Source organism: Gopherus evgoodei, chromosome 3 (genome assembly GCF_007399415.2).
Source record: "Gopherus evgoodei ecotype Sinaloan lineage chromosome 3, rGopEvg1_v1.p, whole genome shotgun sequence".
Taxonomy (NCBI): Eukaryota; Metazoa; Chordata; order Testudines; family Testudinidae; genus Gopherus; species Gopherus evgoodei.
In genome coordinates, this window is record NC_044324.1 from 180,464,943 (window position 1) to 180,488,037 (window position 23,095).

Genomic DNA, 23,095 nt, shown 5'->3' on the forward strand with positions numbered 1-23,095 from the left:
CCCTGGTGGTGGTAATATTCGCTAACTTGAGCCAGTTCAACTGTTTTTAGGCTAAATCACTGCCAAAACCAAGATGAAATTAGCACAGAAAATACTGTGGTTCCATGCTTTTAGTTTTTATCACTTAATACAGTAATTTCTTGTTGTTTTATTCCCTTAGGAACCTTTCTGTTCTGGATTTCTGGTTCAGTTTCTGCCAGTATCAATCTTCACTTACCAGACAAAAGGACATAATCTGTTCTCAGGGATGCTGATGGAATTCTCTGAAATAAATTGATGGGTGTAACCGAAGCTGGACATATGTTAATTTGACCTGATTTTGGTAATATTAGCTGTTAAAAAGATGACCCACCAGGATTAAGATATTCTGTCTTTCTCGAACTGATGCTTTCCGTAATGTCGTCTGTGAGTGCATCAAAGAAAGCTTTCAGAGCAGAAATGGCAGGGTTTTGACTTAAGAGTAGTAGATGCTCTTGGAAGTGTAGTCTGTCAACACAGCTTTTTTTATTTTAGAGACTGATGTTCAGGTGGCAGTCCCAAAACTACTTACAAAGACACTTGACTTCCAATACATCTGAAACTGATCTTTCAGTAGCACATAGATAGCTGTTGAATTGACCAAGTACTAAGCAATTCCAAAGAATCCTTTGTATAACAGAGAAACGACTTGCTACTTATTGAAACAGTCCACATGATGTGTCTTCTAACATGTTTACCATTCTTTCTCCATAAGCCTTTAAGTATCTTCCTTAACAACAGCTTTCTACTCCGCATACTTTGGATTCGGCCAATATCATTCATGATTGAAGAATGAGACAAAAAAAATCATACATTTAAATTTTATATCTAGTTTAGTTAATTCCAAACTAGTCATAAAAATAGGTTTGTAGTGAAGTTAAAAGCACATGAGTAGAAACTTTTATATACTCTGTGTGTATTCCAAAAATAAACTTCACTTCAAACCCCATATAACGTTGCTCAGCCTGTCACATAGTTTATAAAACTCAGGGCTTGTCTGCACTGGCACTTTACGGTACTGCAATTTTCTTGCTCAGGGGTATGAAAAAACACCCCCTCTGAGTGCAGCAAGTTTCAACGGTGTAAAGCACCACTGTAAACAGTGCACCAGTGGTGGGAGCTACGCCTCTCGTGGACTAGTGTAGGCTAGCCCTCAAACACTTTTTAAAAAGGAGGAAATGACTGGTAAAGGACAGCATAAATCTCTCATTGTCTACATAAGTGCTATATGCTTTTCAAGTTTAAAGAAATACATATTTCTTCACAAAGCAACCTTAGTTCTGACCTACTGATCGTTGTGAGGATTTTTAATGCATTTTTCCCCTTAAGTGATGGTATTTAGTGGGAAATAATCAGTTACTTTAGCAATTGAAAATAAGAATTTTGAAGTCAAGTATTCCATTACTACTGTTTCTTTAAAGTAATGTTATACACTTCCTTATTAAAATACATATAATATTAGGGTTACTAATTTATATTGCTCCAATTGGGTACAAGGTGCCATTTTGATAGCTGTACAAATATATAGGAAGACAGTCCTGACCCTCAAAGAGTTTAGTAATCTCCACATATAGCACACACTGCTTCTGGAAAGGACATTTTTATTTTTACAATATTTACTTAGAGTCAGATTCAAGGCATTTGTAGTAAAACATGCATTTCTTTATACTTGGTGAAAGTGTATGTTGTGTGGGATGAGCTTGCTTACATGCTTAGCTTTGGTAAATGATGTGCTAAGTACATTTTTGTCACTTAGTAATTTTAATTGGTATTTGAAGCAAAATTCTTGTTTCTTGAATTTCCCAGTATTTTTTGTACATCTTTTGCTGTATATTTTTAAGTAGATAAGTGAGAACAATTTTAAAAATATGAAATGCTATAGCGTGGTCATCAGTTACATTTTAGGCATGAAACGTAGTATTTAGGTTAAAAATGGCTTCTGCAGAATCCTGTTTCATGCGAGATTCACTTGACATTTTAGGCACATTAACTGTCTAGCTATGTTTTCATGTGTGTTACTGTAAATATTGGTAAAAAGTGTAAAGAATATTTGGCGAAGTAGCAGAATCAAGAATAGACCTCAACTTTGTGTTTATCAATGTCCAGTTCACTAGGCCACAGTTCAAGTCACTGAACTTCTGTGCCGTACTTTTCACACATGAGAAGTATGGCTAAAAATACTTTATCTGTAGATGTCAAAGATTTTTTTTTTTTTCCAAAGGGGTCCTCAACATTATTAACCAAATTTGACAGTTGGCTATTGAAGTAGAGGGTTCAAAGCATTTTGTATAAGAATTGCCATACTGGGCCGGACCAGTGGTCCATCTAGCTCAGTATCCTGTCTTCTGTCAGTGGCCAGATACTTCAGAAGGAGTGAACAGAACAAGGCAAGTAGAGTGATTCATCCCTGTCATCCAGTCCCAAATTCTGGCAGTCAGAGACTTAGGTACACCCAGAGTGTGGGGGTTGCATCCCTGACCATCTTGGCTAATAGCCGTTGTTGGACTTTTCATCCATTAACTTATTTAACTTTTTTTTTTTTTCTGAACCTCATTACACTTTTGGTCTTCACAACATCCCCTGGTAAGGAGTTCCACAGGTTGACTGTGCATTGTGTGGAAAATATACTTCCTTATGTTTTGTTTTTAAACCTGCTGCCTATTTATTTCATTGAGTGATGCTTACTTAGTTCTTGTGTTTTATGTAAAGGGGTAAATAACACTTCTATTCATTTATTCCACATCATTTGTGATTTTTTTTTTAATGGATCTCCTACCTTCCCTCCCCCTTTAGTCATGTCTTTTTCTAAGATGAACAATCCCAGTCCTTTTAATATCTCCTCTTATGGAAGCTGTTCCATACCCAACTATTCCATAATAATTTGTATTGCCCTTCTCTGCACCTTTTCCATGTCTGATGTATTTTTTGAGACTGGGGTACCAGAAACGCATGCAGTATTCCAGATATGAGTGTATCATGGATTTATATAGTGCCATTATGATATTTTATATCTTATTGTCTGTTTCCTAATGCTTCCCAGCATTGTTAGCTTTTTTGACTGCTGCTGCTGCACACTGAGTAGATATTTTCAGAGAACTGTCCATGTTGATTCCAAGATCTCTCTTGAATGGTAACGGTTAATTTAGACACATCATTTTGTATGTATAGTTGTGATTACGTTTTTTAATGTGCCATGTATCTGAGACCAGTACAGGTTCGAGTAAGTTTTTGATCGAGTGAGGAAAATCAAAACGTGACAGACTGAAAGTTCAAAGCCACGTGGCCATTTATTGATGAGGAATAAGTTGCAACTTGGGTTGGAGAGGAGCGCTTTTACCAACTAACAATACTATTAGAATGAGAATATTTACACAACTTGAAACAATCTATTTACAACCAACAACAGGAAACCAAATGATCGGTGATTAACTGCTCACCAGAAATTAGAGCAGATACACCAAACTGAGTAAACTATATACATTAACCAAATGTTGTAAAGTACAACAATTAACCACAATAGCAATCAATACAACAATTTAACTCTCGTATACTATATACACAACTTGGTACCAAGTAAGGGAGAAAAAAGGGAAGAGGCTAAGCAAACAGAATGTTACAGAAATTAGAATACAAATACCGCACTCCAGGCGCAGCTGACCAGCAGTACAGACACCGGGAGCATGACGAATTGTTGGGAATTAATCCTACCCGACCCGAGCCGGCTAAATCCGCAGGAGACCCTTCTAACTGGAAGGAGGATCCAAGTCTTCCAGCTAACATGCAGATACTTCTCCAGATCTTGGTGTGAGACATGGTTTTATTTGAAAGCTCTCTTACTCGTGTCAGCATCTGATTGGTCCCTATCTCCTTCGCCTTACAGGTTCCGAGCTGGAGCCCTCCATGTAAACAGGATCTGCACACGGCACACTACCCTTATGCACATGGTACACTGGTATTTTTGCACAAGGCACTAGCCTAGGTGACCAGGCAGAAAGAGCGGGAGAATGCACACAGCACCATAATGTTGCACACCGCACTACGGTGTTGCACACGGTACCAATGTGACCTTTTGACCGACAGTTGGCCATACAGACGCCATGTTTGAGCATAGGCTTAGGGCTGCTACACCATGAATTTCACCTGCTGTTTTGCTGCTCATTCCCTCATTTAGTGGAATCCCTTTGTAACTCTTTTCAATCAGCTTTGAACTTGAGTATCTTGAGTAATTTAGTACTGTCGGCAAATTTTGCCACCTCTTTTCACCCTCTCTCCCAGATAACTTATGAATATGTTGAACAGGACTGGTCTTAGTACAGATCCTTGGGGGACATCGCTATTTCCCACTTTCCATTGTGAAAATTTACCGTTTTTTCCTGTCCTTTATTCCTTATCTTTTAACCAGTTACTGATCCATGAAAGCACCTTCTCTCTTATCCCAGGCTACGTACTTTGCTTAAGAGTCTTTGGTGAGGGACCTCCATCAACGGCTTTCTGAAAATCTAAGTACGCTATTGTGACGGGATCCCCCTGGGGTGCAGCCTGGGACTGTGGGACCTCTGTGCTCCCTGAACTCTCTCCAGCCTGGGCTGTCTCTCACAGTGCCTTATTAGTGACCAGCAGCAGACCCCTCCAGGCGCTGTGATCACTCAGCACAACAGCATGTGGAGCCCCACACCTAGCGATACGGTCTCGCACTGCTCAAGACGAGCAATGCAGATTTATTAATTGGTTCACCACTTCAGTAATGGAAGGTGTACAAACACCAGCCTTTGTCAGACATGAGCAGATTTACCACACACTTCATACAAAGTCACTGGTAAAGATAAACAGTAAAACAAAATTTATTCACTATTAAACGTGGAGTTTAAGTGATATTAAGTGATAGGCAAAAAGTCAGTTAGTAACCAAAAGCAATAAAATATAACCACACAGTTTAAACTCTCAATCCTATTAGACTGGGCAACCTAGATTAAGCAGTTTTTCTTACTCAACTGGATATTGTAGTCCTTAGTATACAGATTGGCCTAGATTTCAAGGGTGAAATCTCCTCTGTTGGCGTCTTGTCGTCTTCTCAGTGTCTTAGTTGTTTGAAGCATAGGTTGGGGGCAGGGAGAAGGGCTAAGTATGTGTCCACTATGTCTGTTTTATACCCTCAGTCCATGTGCTTGGAAAACACAAGTCCAGGTATGTCTGGGGGCATTGCTGAGCCTCCAGGCAAGGTTGAGCAATTCCCGTGGTGTGGCCTCATGCAGGTGAATCATTGGGTTGTAGCTCCCTTGCTGGACAATGGTCGTTGATGGGTTCATTGATACCCCACCTGGGTGCTGGTTACTTTCCTTGCTGTTGCCTCTGGGGAGCTAATATCTGGCTGATTCCCCAACTTTTATAGCAGGTTTTAGTGACAACCACTCAACACAATTCTCATAACTTCATATGCATCAGTGATGTACATATATGGATAGAGAAATTACCTTCAGCAGATCATAACCTTACAAGGCACACTTTATATGTAAGATCACCATTATATAAAAATGATGAATATTGGGGTTCCAGGATGCCCCCCCAGGGTATACATTGTCAAACTACATTCACTGGATCCCCCTTCTCTATGTGCTTGTTGATTCCCCATAAAGAATTCTAGTAGATTGGTGAGGCATGATTTCACTTTACAAAAACCATGTTGTTCTTTACTGTAGTTTCAACTGGTTTGCACAGTATTGAAGTCAGTTGCCAGGAGTACCTCTAGAGCCCTTTTTGAAATTAATGTAATGTAAAGCTAATTTTTTTAAAAGGCTCCAGAGGCAATCCTGGCAACTGGAGGCCAGAAAGCCTAACTTCAGTACCAGGCAAATTGGATGAAACTATGGTAAAGAACAGATTATCAGACACAGATGAACACGATACTTTGGGGAAGAATCAACAAGGCTTTGATGAAGAGAAATCGTGCCTCACCAATCTATTAGAATTCTTTGAGAGAGTCAACAAGCATTTGAACAAGGGTGAGTCATTTGGTATCATTTACTTGGACTTTTCTGAAAGCCTTTCACAAGGTCCCTCAGCAAAGGCTCTTAAGCAAGGTAAGCTGTTATGGGATACGAGAGAAGGTCCTCTCATGGATTGGTAACTGGTTAAAAGATAGGAAACAAAGGTCAGAATAAATGGTCGGTCAGTATTCAGAATGGAGAGAGGTAAATATTGGTGTCCTCCAGGGGTCTGTACTGGGACCAGTCCTATTCAACATATTCATAAATGATCTGGAAAAAGTGGCAAACAGTGAGGTGGCAAAATTTTGCAGATGATACAAAACTAAAGATAGTGAAGTCCCAGGAAGACTGTGAAACACTACAAAGGGATCTCTCAAAACTGGGTGACTAGGCAACAAAATGGCAGATGAAATTCAATATTGATAAGTGCAAAGTAATGCACATTGGAAAACAATCCCAACTATACATATAAAACAATGGGGTCTAAATTAGCTGTTACCACTCAAGAAAGATCTTGGCATCAATGTGGATAGTTCCCCCAACTCCCTCATTGGTCTTCAAATTCTTTTTTTGGCTTGCCTAATTATCCTTAACTTGCTGGGGTTTATGCTCCTTCCTATTTTCCTCGGTAGGATTTGACCTCCAATTTTTAAAGAATGCCTTTTTTCCTGTAACCACCTCTCTTACTTTACTGTTTAGAGCCATGGTGACATTTTGTTGGTCCTCTTACTTTTACTTGGGGTATATGTTTAGTTTGAGCCTCTATTTATGATGATTTTAAATAGTTTCCATGCAGCGTGCAATCATTTCACCCTTGTGACTGTTCTTTTTAATTTCTATTTAACTAGCTTCCTCATTTGTGTATTTTCCTTTTTTTGAAGTTAAATGCTGCTGTAGTGGGCTTCTTTGGCATTTCCTCCCTCCCTCAAAGATGTTGCATTTAATTACATTATGGTCATTATTTCTAAGTGGTTCAGCTATATTCACCTATTGGACCAAATTTTGTGCTTCACTTAGGACTAAATCAGGAATTGCATCTCCCCTTGTGGATTCCTGGACTTAGCTGCTCCAAGAAGCAATCATTAGTGGTGTCTAGAAATTTTATCTCCGCATCCCATCCTGAGGTGACATGTACCCAGTCAAAATGGGGATAGTTGAACTCCCCCATTATTATTGGGTTTTCTGGTTTTGTAGCTTCTTTAATCTCCCAGAACATTTCACAGTCACGATGCCATCCTGGTCAGATGGTTGATAATGTATTGCTACTGCTATACTATTACTTTTCAAGCATGGAATTTCTATCCATAGAGATTCTGTGGTACAGTTAGATTCATTTAAGATTTTTACTTTGAGTCTATGGTTTCCTTCACTTATAATGCCACTCCCCCACTAGTGCAACCTATTTTGTCATTCCTATATATTTGGCATCTTGTAATACCATACCACATTGGTAGAGTATCATCATTCCACCAAGTTTCTGTGATGCCTGTTATATCAATATCCTCATTTAATACCAGGAACTAGTTTAATACTTAAACTTCCAGAGTTTGTATACAAGCACTTCTAAAATGTTAATATTTAGTTGTCTGCCTTCATGTGATGTAATTGAATGGGATTTTTTTCATTTAAAAAAATTGATTTTTATCCATCCTGATTGTGATAGTTTGCAAGTGACCACTGTGACGCACCGTACCTCAAAGTAGCACCCTGTGATTCCCATATTCATCATTCATATTTGGCTGTGATATTTCATACAAAACATGCCATATAAGATGTCATATGAAACGTCATGATATGTTGAAACCCATTGTTCTATCAAAATATGTATATCGTTGGAATGTATGAAGTTAGGAGGTTTTGCTGTATGGTTATTATTGAAATATGTTGTAAAATTGTGAGTTGTCCTCTGCTAGTTCTCCAGTGACAGTAAAGGAGGTGAACCACATCCAGGTGGGTGTTAGATGACCACTAATCAGCAGGGGAGCTATAAACAAGGGGAAGCACCACACAATGGGGATTCTCAGCCCTGTGACTCAGCAAGGCCCCCAGGCGTGCCTGGACTAGTTTCTGTCCAGGGACATGGACTAAGAGTATAAAGTAAGGGACAGGGGCATCGTACCTTTCTTTACTTTTCTCCTCTCCCACCTATGCTGGAAGCAGTAAGAATGCTGGGAAGACAAAGACTTGAACTGAGGAGGCTGGTCCCAGGCTTAAAGGGAAAGCCTCTGTATTAAGGACTGTAACCTACCTGCAACATCCAGTGGGGTGAGGAAAAATCGCTTTGTCCAAATACTGCTTAGTCTAAAAAGGTTCAGGATTTAGACTGCGTGCGTACTTTTTATTTTCTTTAGGAACTATCTCTGACCGTTTGTGCCTACCACTTATCACTTAAAATCTCTCTCTCTGTATTCAGTAAACTTATTTTAATGTTTTATTGTTACTGGTGAGTTTGTCTGAAGTGTTTGGGAAATTGGCTCAGGTTACAAAGGTTAGTGCATGGCTGCTTTCCTTTGACAAAGTGGTGAACCAATTAATAAACGTGCATTGCTCAAGAAAGGGTCTGGAGCAGTACAAGACGGTGTATTCCTGGGGTCCCAGGCTGGTGGCGTGGGAGGTTTGCTGATGCCTTTTCCTACAATTTAGCTTGATGTGGGGCTCCATATGCCGTTGTCCTAAGTGATAACGGGGCCCAGAGAGGTTTGCTGCTTGTCACTAGTAAAGCATTGTGAGAGACAGCCCAGGCTGGAGAGTTAAGGGGACACAGTGTTACCCCAATTCCAGGTTGTACCCTGGGGATGCCGTCGCAACCACCTGAGGCAGTGGAGGAGTAATTTTAAGACTGACTGACTTAATAAACTCCAATAATGGAGGTGAAAGGAAGCTAAACTAGGGGTAATGGGATGAAAATAGAAAGAAAATGTAAGTTGAATATCAAGAAAATGAGATGTTTAAGGGTATGCAGTAGTCTTCCTGGGGAAGGGATGGAAGCTCAGTGGGACATTTTAAAATCAAACTTGATATAAGTCATTAAGAAAATGTATAGTGGTAAACATGCCTTCATTGCTGAAGAGACTGTCTCTGTCTTCTGTGATTCTATGAAGACAGAGACTTAATAGGGTATTGATGGAGGGAGGGAAAATTAACCAATAGTATAATTTGGAGTTGTTGCAATAATACTGAATTGAGTTAATTATAAATATGTTCTTTAGTAGTTGAATCTTTGCTTTGTATGTCATGTCCTTAGACTTTTATGCAGCGTTTGTAGTCGTGTTGATCTCAGGATATTAGAGAGGCCAGGTGTGTGAGGAACTACTTTTTATTGAACTAACTTTGGTGGCGAGAGAGACAAGCTTTTGAGCTTACACAGAGCTCTTCTTCAGGTCTATGTAAGCTCAAAAGCTTGTCTCTCTCACCACCAGAAATTGGTCCAATAAAGATATTTTGTCATCCACTTTGTCTCTCCAATGTCTCTAGAATGACTTTTATGTTGCAGATGCTGGAATGAATGGTAGAGATACTCACAGTATCTGAAGTTCTTATTAAAAGTTTTTCTCTAGAGCCCCACCAAAATCATGGTCGATTTATGGTCAATTTCACAGCCATAGGATTTGAAATTTGATAAATTTCACATTTTCAGATATTTAAATCTGAAATTTCGGTGTTGTAACCATGGGGGTCCCAACCCATAAGGGGATTGTGGGGTGTGTGTGTCACAAACCTGTTGTAGGGGGGTCAAGGAATTGCCACCCTCACTTCTCTGCTGCCTTTGGGGAGGAGGGTGTTGCAAAGTTATCTGCAGTCGGGAGAGATGCTCTTTCCCTGCAAGGCTGCTCTTGGGTAAGTCCTGTCCGTCCCCAGCCCAGCCAGAGCTAGGAGCCCCCTTTGCTGGAGTGCTCCTAGGATCAAGGGACACTGGATTCCACAGGGAAGGGCTTATTTCACAGTTTGTGACAGGTTTTTCATGGCTGTGAAATTGGTGGGGCCCTGGGTATGTTCTTAGAACTATAAGTAAAATGGTAAACTTTTTAATATGTGAAGCTGCATTTTAAGAACCTCACTTCTTGCTCCTCCCTTTCCTCTCAGGAGTATGTTCATTTTCCTTTCAGTCAATGTATGTTTGCCTTGCCTGTAGCTGGACAGTATGTGATGCCTTCTGTGCCATTAGCTAGGAATTCCTGTAACCTCAAAGACAATTGGAGGGAAGGGGTGTGACAGAAGAAGCTATTGCTTTTCTTTCAGTTAGTATTTTTAATGCCTTCTAATTTGGAAATGTTTTCTTAATTACTGTGGAACACTGATTGTTATCTAAAACAGGATATAATCAGGTTATTTCTGTTTTCACAACACGGAGCAAGTCTATTAATTTGCACAGACAAATGTACTTTTTAAAACTAATAACTGTCTCTACCATACATTTACACATGTGTTTTTACAAGATCTAGGCATATTATGTAGCCCAAACTGCAGGCAATTGCCTTCCAGAGTTCCTGAAAATATGGATATGTATTTAGAGGTGAGGGTCCAAACTGACCAGGTCTTACACAGTGATTATGGAAACCTTGAAATCAATGAGCTGCTGTGACAGAATATACCCCTGTATTCACACCCTATACAGTGTTGTAATAATCTTTGTACAAGGCAGGTCTTGTAAAGTATCATTCGAAAACTCATAATTTGCTGGTCAGTATTGTCCTAATTAACATGTGTGGCAATATACAAGATTTCCCTGTATGATGATAACACATCTTCCAAACCCCACTTCCTTGCTCAAACTGAGGTTGGCAAACAGGTCTGTCCTAAACAAAGAAATGTGGACTTGTCTTAATTTTCATTTAAGCAGTGAACGGAGTAATCCTGCAGGAAGGGAAACAAAGGAAGCTCAAACAGTTGAGGGGAAAAAAGCAGGGAACATCTTTCCACATAGACTTTTTGTCTACTGGTGCACAGCTAGAAATGTTTTTCAAGAGGGGGACTGAAACTGTAATAAGGGAGGGACAAATACCTTAAGGGATACTCTGCCTCTCCCTGCCAATTGCATTCAGTGCACCTGTACTGATAAAGGACGCATTTGTTGGACTCTGGAAGAAGGGTTCCTGATCTCTACAGGGTTTGATTAGTAAGACTGCTCAAAGCGTGTGGTAAGAAATTTTTGCTTGAATCTGATAGTTTGTCAAGTGTTTAAGAAAGTCTTGATTTTTCTTGTAACCATTTCTGACTTTTATGTCTCTTAGATTGTAAATGAGTAAAAGTAATCTCTTTGTAGTTAATAAACTTGTTTTATTATTTATATCTAATCCAGTGTGTTGAAAATTTGAAGAGTCTGGGAAACTCCATTTGGGGTGACAAGTTGTGTGTATGTTCTTTTTTTTAAAGAAATAAAGACTATAATAAAAATGTGTTGTCCAGGAGAGGGCTGGGCAGTACAAGACATACATTTCTAGAGGAAAATCTAAGACTGAGGGTGTGTTGGGGGAGAGGGGGGCGGTGTCACTCTGCAGCATACCCAAGTGTGACGAACTGGGAATGTTCTTAATGTTTGCTCTGAATACTGTGTTGGTGCCTCAGTGTCCCCATGGCAGTTCTTAAGTATCTGGCAGAGCAAAGGGCCAGTGCACCTAAATGCCTGGCACTCTGTCTCCTAGCAGCTGATGGCCTGGGCCCCTCCTCTGCAAAGGTGCCAGCTGAAGGTGTTGGAGACAAAGGGATCAGGTGACCTCCTGGCCCGGGAAAGGAGCTGAGCAGAGAGTAGGGGCTGGGAGGGGTTGTTAGTCTGGAGCTGGCGGAGGGCAGACGTGGGGGTCTGGCTCACTGACCCCCAGAATGGACCCGGCCGAGGGGTCCGGTTCTCTGTACCTACAAGCTCTGTTTTAGACCCTGTTCCTGTCATCGAATAAACCTCTGCTTTACTGGCTGGCTAAGAGTCATGTCTGACTGCAAAGTGGGGGTGCAGGACCCGGTGGCTTCCCCAGGACCCCACTGAGGTGGGCTCGCTGTGGGAAGCGCACGGAGGGGCAGAGGATGCTGAATGCTCCAAGGAGAGACGCAGGAGGTGAAGACGTGAGCTTCTTGCCCTGAACAAGTCTGCTCCGAGGGAGAGGAGGCTCCCCAAAGTCCTGCCTGGCTTGGTGGGGAGCAGTTCCAGAGCATCGCCCGGGGACTCCGTGACACCAAGGCAGGTGAGAGCTAGAGTGTAACTCGTGTGTGGCTGGCAGCCTGCAGTTACACACAGACACTCACTGTGGCTTGCAGGCTGGAAGACTGTTTTTGAGCATCCCAGGTGGGAGCTACTCTACAGCAAGTCATTGTAAGACACCCAAGATTGCAGGACAGGGGTAACACAGCTGCTCAACAAGCTGGATAGTATCCTGGCATATCACAGTTGCTTATCATTTGTTTTATTTCTAACTAACCTCTGCCACCATTCCCAGAATTCCTATTTCTGTCTCTCAAAGATGTCAATAACAAAGGGCAAATAATTGTTTACCAACTGTATTTCGCTGGTGTAGCTGAAGCAAGGTTTGACCAGCCACTCTGGATGGTACCAGACTCTGTATAATACTGCATTATAATAAAACATAATGTTAGAATTCAGAGAGGAATGTATTAAATTTAGTAATTCATTAAATTTTGGGGTTCTGAGGCTTAGAACAACTTTCTGATGTCAGAAGGGAAGCAAAACATACTTATTGTTTTTATGCTTTTGATTTTTATGGCTGAAAATTTGCATAGGTTGAGTGTATTTACAGGACCCTGATAATAAAAATACACAATACTACTTTATTTTCAGTCTTTCCAACTCACAACTTTTTTTGTTGTTGCAAGTCTTGAAATACTTTTTTTGTTTTAAAGCACCAATTACTGGATTTGTGTGACTGCTTGAGAAATTCACTTAAAGCTAAATGTCTTAGCCCTCATGTTTGCAGAGAAAAGCTTGACAGCATGACCTGAATGCACCCTAGAGGCTCAAAATCCAGGAGGCAGATAAATTGAACCCCAAATTTATTATTTAAATATCTCATAACTGAAGCCAATCGCATGATTTTTGTGGCCCAACTTATGATTTTTGAATGTTTGGGGGTGGCAGCATGTCGCCCTTCCAAAACAGAGAGCCCTCCCCTGAAGGAAACAGGAGCTTTAAGATCCTTCTACCCTAGAACTATTTATTGTGGGCTCTGTAACTTTATTTGTGGACTTAGCATGGCAATTTTTGCGATTTGGGTGAGACTGCAATCAGGAGGGAGAAATGCACTGTATCTGTGTTCCTCTCTGCGTGTCTTGTAGTGGCTTCTGGTAGGAGACTTCCCTCATCATCTCCCCCTCTCTTACCTCACCCCAAAGGGATATATGTGTGTGTCGGTTTAAAAATAATAAACTTAGATGTTTCCTCAGGACTGAAAGGCATCCAAATGCCTATAAAATTATTTATTTTGACTCTAATAGCAGGCTGCCACTGTAGCAGAGCAATTAGTGCTATGTCTACACTGCACTTTTTTTGTTAAAACTTTAGTCGCTCAGGGATGTGAAAAACATTCACCCCCCCTCCCCCCACTGATCAACAAAAATTTTACCGATTTGAAAAGTGCTGGTGTGGACAGTGCTTTGTCGGTGGCAGGTGTGCTTCTGCCAACTAAGTTACTGCCCCTCATTGGGGTGGTTTTACTTTTGTCAGCATGAGAGTTCTCCCCTGCCGACAAAGAGCGGCTAAACTGTGTGCCTTACAGTGGCAAGGCTTTAGTGGCATGGCTGTGCCATTGTAAGCTGTGCAGTATAGACGTGGCCTAATACTGTACTGAGAGAGCAGGAGTAGAAAATTAAACAAATTTTCAGTTAAAAATGAAAGCAAATACGCAAATGAGTTCATGGATATTGGTTAACGGTGCTATGCCTTAATTCACATAGTTGATCCCTGGCAAACAATGTCTAGATTTCTGAATCTCCTCTCTGAAGAGGCATGCCAAAGAGTATAAAATGTATAAACAATCTTTACGTTGGTATGAATTCACTACATGTGAATAGATTGGGTACCTCTCAAAGCTTTTTAATTCTTTCTCTCTCCAAATGTGTTTAATCATGTTTTATAAAGTTGCAAAGCATTCTTAGAAATGTCTACTGCTATTCTGGTCGCAGAACCGGAGAGCAAAGCTCAATATTTCAGCCATAAATTTGGGAAAAAAATGTATTTTTTTTAATTGTTCTAATGGCTCTAAACAAGAGTTGTTCATAGAAAGCTCAGTAATCTGTAGGATTTTGAGAAAATGTGGTCTAATTTTGGACTGTGCTTATGAAAGTGCTATTAGTGATGCTAAGGACATGGGTGGATATTGAGCCTTTTTGCTTTATGAATCTTAGATAGATTTGCTTCTCCCTTTCTTATACTTTAATCTTTTTCTTACTGGCATGCTGTCTTTGAAGCTTCATTCTTTCTCTTGAGGCTCACTTCCCTACAGTTGTATGTACTAGTTGTTCTTGCAAACTCTGATGCAAAACTGTGTGATCCAAAATCTGAATTTGGAGCTCTGGGCGTCCTGTACATGGACGCTCAGCTACCCTTCTGCTCCCTGATATGGCCCTTCCAGGCCAGAATTGAGGTAGCTGTAGGTAAAGCTTTTTGTGCTTCTAACCATGTTGTTTGTGGTTTTTTTTTTTTTTTTTTTTTGTTTTTTTTGTTTTTTTGTTTTTTTTTTTTTTGGGTAGAAGATTTCAATATCCAAAAGTCTTAATCTGGCAAGTTTAATCAGCATTAAATTCACCATGAGTTTAAAATTGCTGTCTGAAAATTAGTATAATGAAATCTCATTTAACTGAAACAGGGCCAGGTCCCCACTTATTGCTGACATAATTAGGCTTCAGATAATAAAGGCATAATGCTCGGGTGAAGGAGCAGCAGAGAGGCCTCAAAAGCTGCCTGCAGCTCAGTGCTTGTGGGTAAGGCTATGATTTTATCATGAAGCTTGTGGAAATCACAGAATTCATAACTTCTGAAGATCTTCATGACTTTAGCCCACAGGCGGTGGGGGTACCCTGCAGTTCGCGGGTCCCCTTGGGTGGCAGGAGAATGAGGGTCCCCGGAGCTCCCAACCAGGCCCCTGCAACTGCCTAGTGGCTCCCCATTTTGTGATGGATATTTTTAGTAAAAGTCAGGGACAGCTCACTGGGTTCCATGAATTTTTTTCTTTATTGCCTGTGACCTGTCCGTGACTTCTTTTTATTAATAATATCACTGAAAAAATCTTAGCCTTATGGATTTATGAGCTTGCTCTGGCCTCCATTCAACTAAGTAGGAAAATTTCCCATAGACTTGAATGGTGCAGGATCAAGTCCTTGGAACAGAGTTTCTGGGACACCTTCTCTCATCCCCTTTGTCCCAGGTATGTACGCCTTCAGGAATCTGTCCTAAGCTGGCTGTTCATAAGCAGGGGAGCCAGCCAGATGGCTTTGGAGTCTATGCTTGAGGTTGGTGAAACCCTATGCACAGATTACAAAACTTGATGGTGCTCTGTAACCTGAAGGTGGCAGGTATGTCCTTAAAATATCTGGATAATTGAGGTTACTCTGCATACTTTAAAAAAAAAAATTACTCCAGTATCTTTTGCTGTTCATTCTTGTGAGTCATTCAGTCCCCTGGGCCATGGTTTTCCTACCCCTGCTTTAGGACTATGGTTCTCAAACTTTAACAACCCAAGGACCCCAATTTTGATTTATAATTTTTCCTGGACCCCTAGACCCACCCGCTCAGGCCTCGTCCCACCTCTTCCTGCCTCTGCTCCACCCCTGCCCCTTCTCTTCCTCACCACTTTTTGCCACCTCCCCTGAGCACGGCCTCTCCCCACTCCTTCCCCTCCCTCTCTCCCTCCTAGTCCCTTCAGCATGTCACTGAACAGCTGTTCCCCCTGCGTTCAGATAGCACTGGGAGGGAGGGGGGAAGTTGAGCAGCAGGGCCAGTGGACATGATTCAGCCCCCTCCCCTGAGCACTCCGTGTCCCTGCTCCTCCCGCTCCGTCCCAGCGCTCCTGCCTGCCACTGAACAGCTGTTCCCCCAACATGCAGGAGGCACTGGAATGGACGGGGAGGAGTTGATCAGCGGGGCCTGTGGACCCCAGTTTGAGAGAAACTGCTTTAGGAGAAGAGATGCATCTTATCACTGCACATATGTAACTACAGTGTAACACCGCCATAAGCCACTTAAGATTCTACGTGCATTGTCCTAGCTCTGAATTCCCACTGAAATAGAACTGTTCAAATACAGTGAAGTGTTTGGAACATTGAGTACGAGACGTTCCAAGTATATTCCTGTTTTTGTTGGGATTAGATATTTTGTATACTTTTTCCTAGGCAAAAAAGAACATTTCCCCAAAACTCCCAGTCTCTTCAGTAGAGAAAAGCCAGGTTTCCTGTACCATCTCACCTCCCTCAGGTTTCTTCAGGATATGGCAAATCTCAGACTCAAAGGACATAGTCAACAGATATTGTTCAGATGGTTGCGCAAAATTTTTCTCTTTTTGCCTAATGGTGTCCATCATTCTTGATGTTCTTCAAATTTTTGCCTCCCATGACCAGCTCTTTCTTTCTGATAGCACCGAGGAAAGGAAACTGGATATATGGTCATAGGTTTACTAGTAGCTAGTGTTGCAGGAGATTGCTCTGAAGTCTTTGGCCTCTAGCTTTGTATGGGTAGTGAAACTTGAATGTGAAACTTGGCAGATGGAAGTCCAAGTATACAGAAATATGTAGTAAACTAAAAGGTTGCCCAAAGGCAGGAGAAAAAATGAGACCGCTTTTTAACTTTGTCATCATCTTGTTTAATAACCAGGTAAATAAGCACTGAAGAAGTCAGGCATTTGAAATGTAAAACTTTTCTTTTGAAACAAGAATAACAGTTATGTATGCAGATAAAGTAAGCTTGATGTGTACATGCGAGAGGTTCTCTTCCTTTTAATTATGTCAGTTGAGTTTAATTGCTAGGGACAGCTAGCATATTAGTAAAGGTAGACAAGTTTCCCGCTCCCTCTTGTGTTGAGGGACAGATAATATCATTGTGCTGAACTGGCATTTGCGTAAACATGACTTATTTCTGGAGCTGCTAAATTCAGTATCACTGAGATGCAGTGTGTCTTGGCAATGGGAGGAAATTAGGAGAGGAGCATATGCTGCTGTTCAGGAGCCCCCAGTGACACATGTTTCTCACTGAACTGTTGCCTTTTTATGGTGAAGAACAGCAGTATCCCATTGTTTTGCTGCCACACACCTGATGTTTGAGCTGTGTTTTTCCATTCATGGAAGTGAGTGCAATCCCACAAACATCCCTTAAAGAAAAATGCACTCATTTTCCTTGTCCTGACAGTCTGAAAGTTTACAAGGGCAGGAGTGCCTGCCATGATAGGACTATGTATGTATTACATTGAAGTTTAAAGGGACACACCATTAACTTGCAATTAGACTTTTAAAAAAAAAGTTAGTAGTGTCAGTACTGTACCACACCTGCCTCATTGATTGGTGTCCCTGCCAATTTTATGGGGGTTTACCATTATATTTTCCTTTAAAAAAATGGCAAAAACAAACTCATCTGGTGCTGCATGCAAGACCCATGTGAACAACTGTGGAGTCTGTCTGAAGTATAACCAATTGGTTGACTGACTGTCTTTGTAATTCAATAATAAAAATATTTTTGAGACCAGATAACCAAGCTTAGCCGATTTATTGTCTAAAGATCAAGTAGTACAATGTGAAAAGGAGGCATACATACCACTCCTCCTAGGAAGTATTTCTCATGCAATGTGTGGTTCAGCTTGCACGGAAGGTGTGCTCCCTTAATAGGCATTCAGAACGAGCCATATTGATATATTTCCCAAAAATAAATAAATTTTTTAAATAAATCTTGCAACATTTTGAACAGTGGAAATGACTTCAGTTTAAAAAATTGACATTTGACAAAGAAATGGCCATCGTTGGGCAATCCCCTTGTTGAGCAATCTGGGGAAAAAAGTGGTTTGACACAGGAAGAGTTAGGTGCCTGTGGAAAATGCACTTTACGTATGCATAATGTATTTTTGGGGAGAGGGAGCGGAGCCAGACTTCGGAAGCACAGCTTATGCATTGGTAAATTGTCAATTTAGCTGCATAGTGAAAACATACTGAAATTATGCTTTCATAAAGGATCACATACTATGGTATTTCTCATGTGAAACTTAAAATCATCATATTTTCCCTGTAACCTCAGATATATGGATAATATATCTCTCTCAGTACTGTGTGTTAGTTTGTCTATATAGGTACATGATAGATGAACTGTAAACTAATTCTGGGTTCAGGTAATCTGTTCCAAGTAGGATTCAGTTTATAACCTGAAGGATTAATTCAGGGAGAGAGAAAATTCGTGAGAGAGAGAGAATTTGCAAATGGTCAAGGAGCCAGTTAGGGATAGGTAGAATCTTCCACATGTGCGTTAAGCAAATAGAGGAGGATCTGTTGCGTCTCACTGTGGACAGAGGTCAGGAGGAAGTTATATGGTACCAGTAATCTTTCTCCCAATATCAGTTGTCTGATTTGTTGAGTTGGGGTCCAGATGTAGAATTTAACTTTTTGTATGCAAGACTCAATTCAACACTATATTGTACCTGTCAAATATGACCAAAAGCTCTGGAAGTCTCCTGAATTCTGAGAGTGCAGTGCTATCTGGATTTCTGAGGATTCACAAATTCCAAGACCAGAAGGGACCATTGTGGTGATTTATTCTGACCTCCTGTATAACACAGGCCATAGAACTTCCCCAGAATAATTCCTAGAGGGTATCTTTTAGAAAAACATCTAATCTTGATTTAAAAATTGCCAGTGATGTAGAGTCCACCACGACCCTTGGTAAATTGTTCCAATAGTTAATATCCCTCACTATTAGAAAATATACACCTTATTTCCACTCTGAATTTGTCTAGCTTCAATTTACAGCTACTGGATCATGTTATACCTTTCTTTGCTGGCTTGAAGAGCCCATTATCAAATATTTGTTCCCCATATAGGTTTTTGACAGTGAACAAGTAAGATTGAGCTCCTTGAGTCTATCTCTGTAAGACATGTTTTCTAATCCTTTAATCGTTTTCAAGACTGTTCTTTGAACCCTCTCCAATTTATCAACATCACTTTTGAATTGTTGGCACCAGAAATGGATACAGTATTACAGCAGCAGTCACACCAGTGCCAAATACAGAGGTAATATAACCTCTCTACCCCGATTCTAGATTCCCCTGTTTATACATCCAGGGATCGCGTTAGCCCTTTTGGTGACAGCATTGCACTCAAACGCTCATGTCCAGCTGATTATCCACCACAACCCCCAAATTTTTTCAGGGTCACTGCTTCCAGGGATTGAGTTCCCCATCCTGTAATTATCACCTGCATTCTTTGTTCCTAGATGTATATTTTACGTTTAACCATATTAAAATGCATATTGTTTGCATACTGACTGCTTATTAAGTAGTCCAGATGACTCTATATCGGTGACCTTTCCTCTTCATTATTTACCACTCCCCCAATTTTTGTGTCTTCTGCAAACTATCAGTGATTTTTGTTTTCTTCCAAGTCATTGATAAAGTGTTAAATAACATATGGCCAAAAGCTGATTTCTGCTAACCCTCACTAGAATCACACCTGTTTGATTCTCTATTTAAAATTACATATTGAGATCTGTCATTTAGTCAGCTTTTTATCCATTTCGTGTGAACCATGTTAATTTTACATCGTTACAGTTTTTTAACTCAAAATCATGTGGTACCAAGTCAAATGCCTTATAGAAGTCTAAGTATATTAAATCAACGTTTTGACCTTTATCAACCAAAGGAGGAGAAAATAAACATAAAAGGTGTACTTTTGGTAGGGCTTGGAAATCCATGTTATGCACTGACTACTGCTTCCTGTCTTCAGCGGGTATTGTGTTGCTGTGCTTAGTTCAATTACTGTACAGATGATGGATGGGGGAGAGTAATAAGAGTGCAATTTACTGAGACACCTGTGTGGTGAGCCCTTCTCTGACTGGCTGAGAGAGCTGTTGTTGATGGCAATCATGCAATGTTGTACTAAAGATATGGTGTAAACTTCTGTAGGACAGAGTGATAGAGGTGAACTCTAATCTCTCTCTCTCTCGTAGTGATGTCAAAAACTGGTATGTTGGTCAGCCAAGTAAGAACTTCATGAGAGAGTGAATAAACCTGCCAAAAACAAACAAACGAACAAAAAAACAAACACCCCCGTCCCCACCAAACAAAAAACACTTGATCCAGCATTTTCCTCCTGAACGTAATAGAACTTCTTTACTGCCTTTCCTCTCTTTTTGTAGTCCTTGCCTCTAAGTAACTGGGCTTATAGCTGAGGAGGGATTCTACTCACTCAAGTCTTTCATTGCTCAGGGAACAGGCGCGTGTGCGGTGTGTTGTGTTTTAAAGGTCTCTTATTTGAGCAAAGTTTTTACCAAAATTTTCATCATTTCTGTGCTCCTGTAGGAGGTTGTCTCTTTCATTTCTAAGTTTAGTCATATTGTGACCATCGAGTCAAGAATGTTGATGTCTGCCTTCTGACCTGTTGTGGTAGTTTTGCTTGTTCTTGTAGATGTTGAATACCACAGCTGCTGATTGACATCTGGTCACTGCTCTTGCCACACACATTTTTGGTCTCAGCTATACTAAATAATGACTAATTGTTCCTATTCTTTGAGCAACTCATTGTTTGAACCCACACTTTCTCTCCTACAAATAACTTTCTTAAGTTTGGAGAAGTTGTAGGCAAGCTTATGTAGCGTAGGATATTAAGCATGTTAAATTATCAGAGCTTTTTTTTGTTTAACGAGAACAGTTTCTTAAGAATAAACATGGAGGTGAAACAAATGTGGACACTAAAATTTGATGTTTTGTGCCACTTCTACATCCAATGAGGGGAGACAGCTCAACTTGAAAGATGGATCAAAAGTTTTATAGTTGGTTTTGAAGGCTCGAATATAGTCTGGTGACTGATATTAAAAAAAGGAGACTGTGTGTGTGTGTGTGTGTTCAGGTAGATTATTTCTGTTTTTACAGTGCTTGCTGATTAAATATTACAAATTCGGTTCCTGTTTTGCTTGGGGAAATGGCATTGCTAATCTAATGATTGTCCAGTGTTATGTGCCAGTTTAAATTGGCATGCAGCATGTAGGTTTCTATTTGTAAGACTTCTAGTAGCTTTAAAAACTTGATCAGATTGAAAGCTTTACTCTTACCTTTTTTTTTTCTTTTAACAGTAGTCGAATGGGGAGATGATGTTAAAGTGGTTTCAGAAGATGAAGCCATGATGTTGGTGAACCATCAAGCAACAGGAGATGTCTGCACGCTAATGATGTGCCTTCAGGATAAAGGCACGGTAGGCTATCACCAGGGGAATGGGCTATTCTCTGTGTATGCAGTTGTTGTTGAGGTGTATGTAACAATGAAATTGACAGGCAGTAGATTTAAAACAAAAGAAAGAACTTCACAGGTTGACTGTGCATTGTGTGGAACTCAGTGCCAGGAGAAGTTGTAAAGGCCAAAAGTATAACAGGGTTTAAAAAATAATTAGATAAGTTCATGTAGAACAGGTCCATCACTTGCTGTTCACCAAGATGGGCAGGGATGCAACACCATGCTCTGGGTGTCCTAAAAGCCTCTGACTGCCAGGTGCTGGGGCTGGACAGCAGGGGCTGAATCACTTGATAATTGCCTGTTCTTCTTCGAGTGATTGCTCACATCCATTCCAGGTAGGTGTGCGCCGCGTGTGCACGTTCGTCGGAAACTTTTTACCCTAGCAACTCCAGTGGGCCGGCAGGTCGCCCCCTGGAGTGGCGCCGCCATGGCGCTCGATATATACCCTTGCCGGCCCACCCGCTCCTCAGTTCCTTCTTACCGCCATGTCGGTCGTTGGAACTGTGGAGCGCGGCATAGCTGTCCTCCACGTCCCTAGCTCTCCTTGTTAACTATCGTTATTGTTACAGTTGTTAGTTAGATCGCTAAGTGTAGTTAGTTAAGTAATTAGGTGTAAATAGTATTGTAGATAGTTGTTCGCTGGGGGCTGTAGCCCTTCCCGGCACCCGGCGCCGGGCTCATGCCTGGTTCGCCGGGCTTTAAGCAGTGTGCGGCCTGTAAGAAGCCTATGCCTACCAGCGACCCCCACGACGCGTACCTGAAGTGCCTGGGGGAATCGCACAGATCGGACAAGTGCCGCATCTGCAAGGCTTTTAAGCCCAGGACAAAAAAGGAGAGAGACCAAAGACTCAGGACTCTCTTCATGGAGGCGGCACTTGACCCGGCGGCTTCGCAGGCCGTGATCTCGGCGCCGGCACCGGAGCGCACCGGCACCGGGAAGACTCCCCGGCACCGACCTTCTCCGGCACCGGGTGCAGAGACGAGACCGTCAGCGTCTGCTACTCCAGCCAGGCAGACCCGATTGGAGTGCCCGGCATCGACATCGGCCGTGGCGCCACCGGCACCGTCGACTCCGGGCCCGGTGGGTCCGTCGAGTCCGGTGCCGCCAAGCTCCCCCATAAGATCTGGGGTTGAGCTATTGGTCCCATCCACTCCGGAGACCTTCGCCTCGGCACGGGACCTTATTGCCCTAACGGAGTCTACTCAGCTGCCACCCCCGGTACCTCCGGTGCAGGTCGCATCTAGAGGAAAGCCCATGATGTCGGCACCGTCTCGGGACTCTCGCTCGCAATCCAGGTCCCGACGCCACGGTCGATCAAGATCCCACCGCCGCTCGCAGTCCCGGCACCGCTCCCCTCGGCGGTACCGGTCGCACTCGCGGCGCCGATCGACCTCCAGACGGTCGCGGTCTGACTCCAGCCGCCGATACCGGCACCGTGACTCCAGGAGCCAGTCCCGCCGTCACTCGCCGCACCGGTCGACCTCCCGGCACCGAGCTGGTGGCAGGTCCCGGTCCCGGTCGACCTCCCGGCACCGCATCGGTGGCAGGTCCCGATCCCGGCACCGAAGCAGCGGCCGGTACCGGTCCAGATCCCGGCACCGAGACAGAACCCGGTCCCGATCCCGGCACCGCTATGACTCCCGGTACCGATCCCCGGCACCGAGAACATCTTCGGT

At 41.9% G+C, this 23,095-nt stretch overlaps 1 protein-coding gene across 10 annotated transcripts in view; it reads left to right on the forward strand.

Moving 5' to 3' along the window:
- The window catches only part of LPGAT1 (lysophosphatidylglycerol acyltransferase 1), a 213,620-nt gene that overhangs the window by 34,025 nt on the left and 156,500 nt on the right, over positions 1 to 23,095 (forward strand). For all 10 annotated transcript variants that reach the window (XM_030557566.1, XM_030557568.1, XM_030557565.1 and 7 more), the window contains one exon: positions 21,262 to 21,380. In XM_030557566.1, coding sequence (XP_030413426.1) covers positions 21,262 to 21,380 — 119 coding nt within the window. The remainder of the gene's footprint in view (positions 1 to 21,261; positions 21,381 to 23,095) is intronic.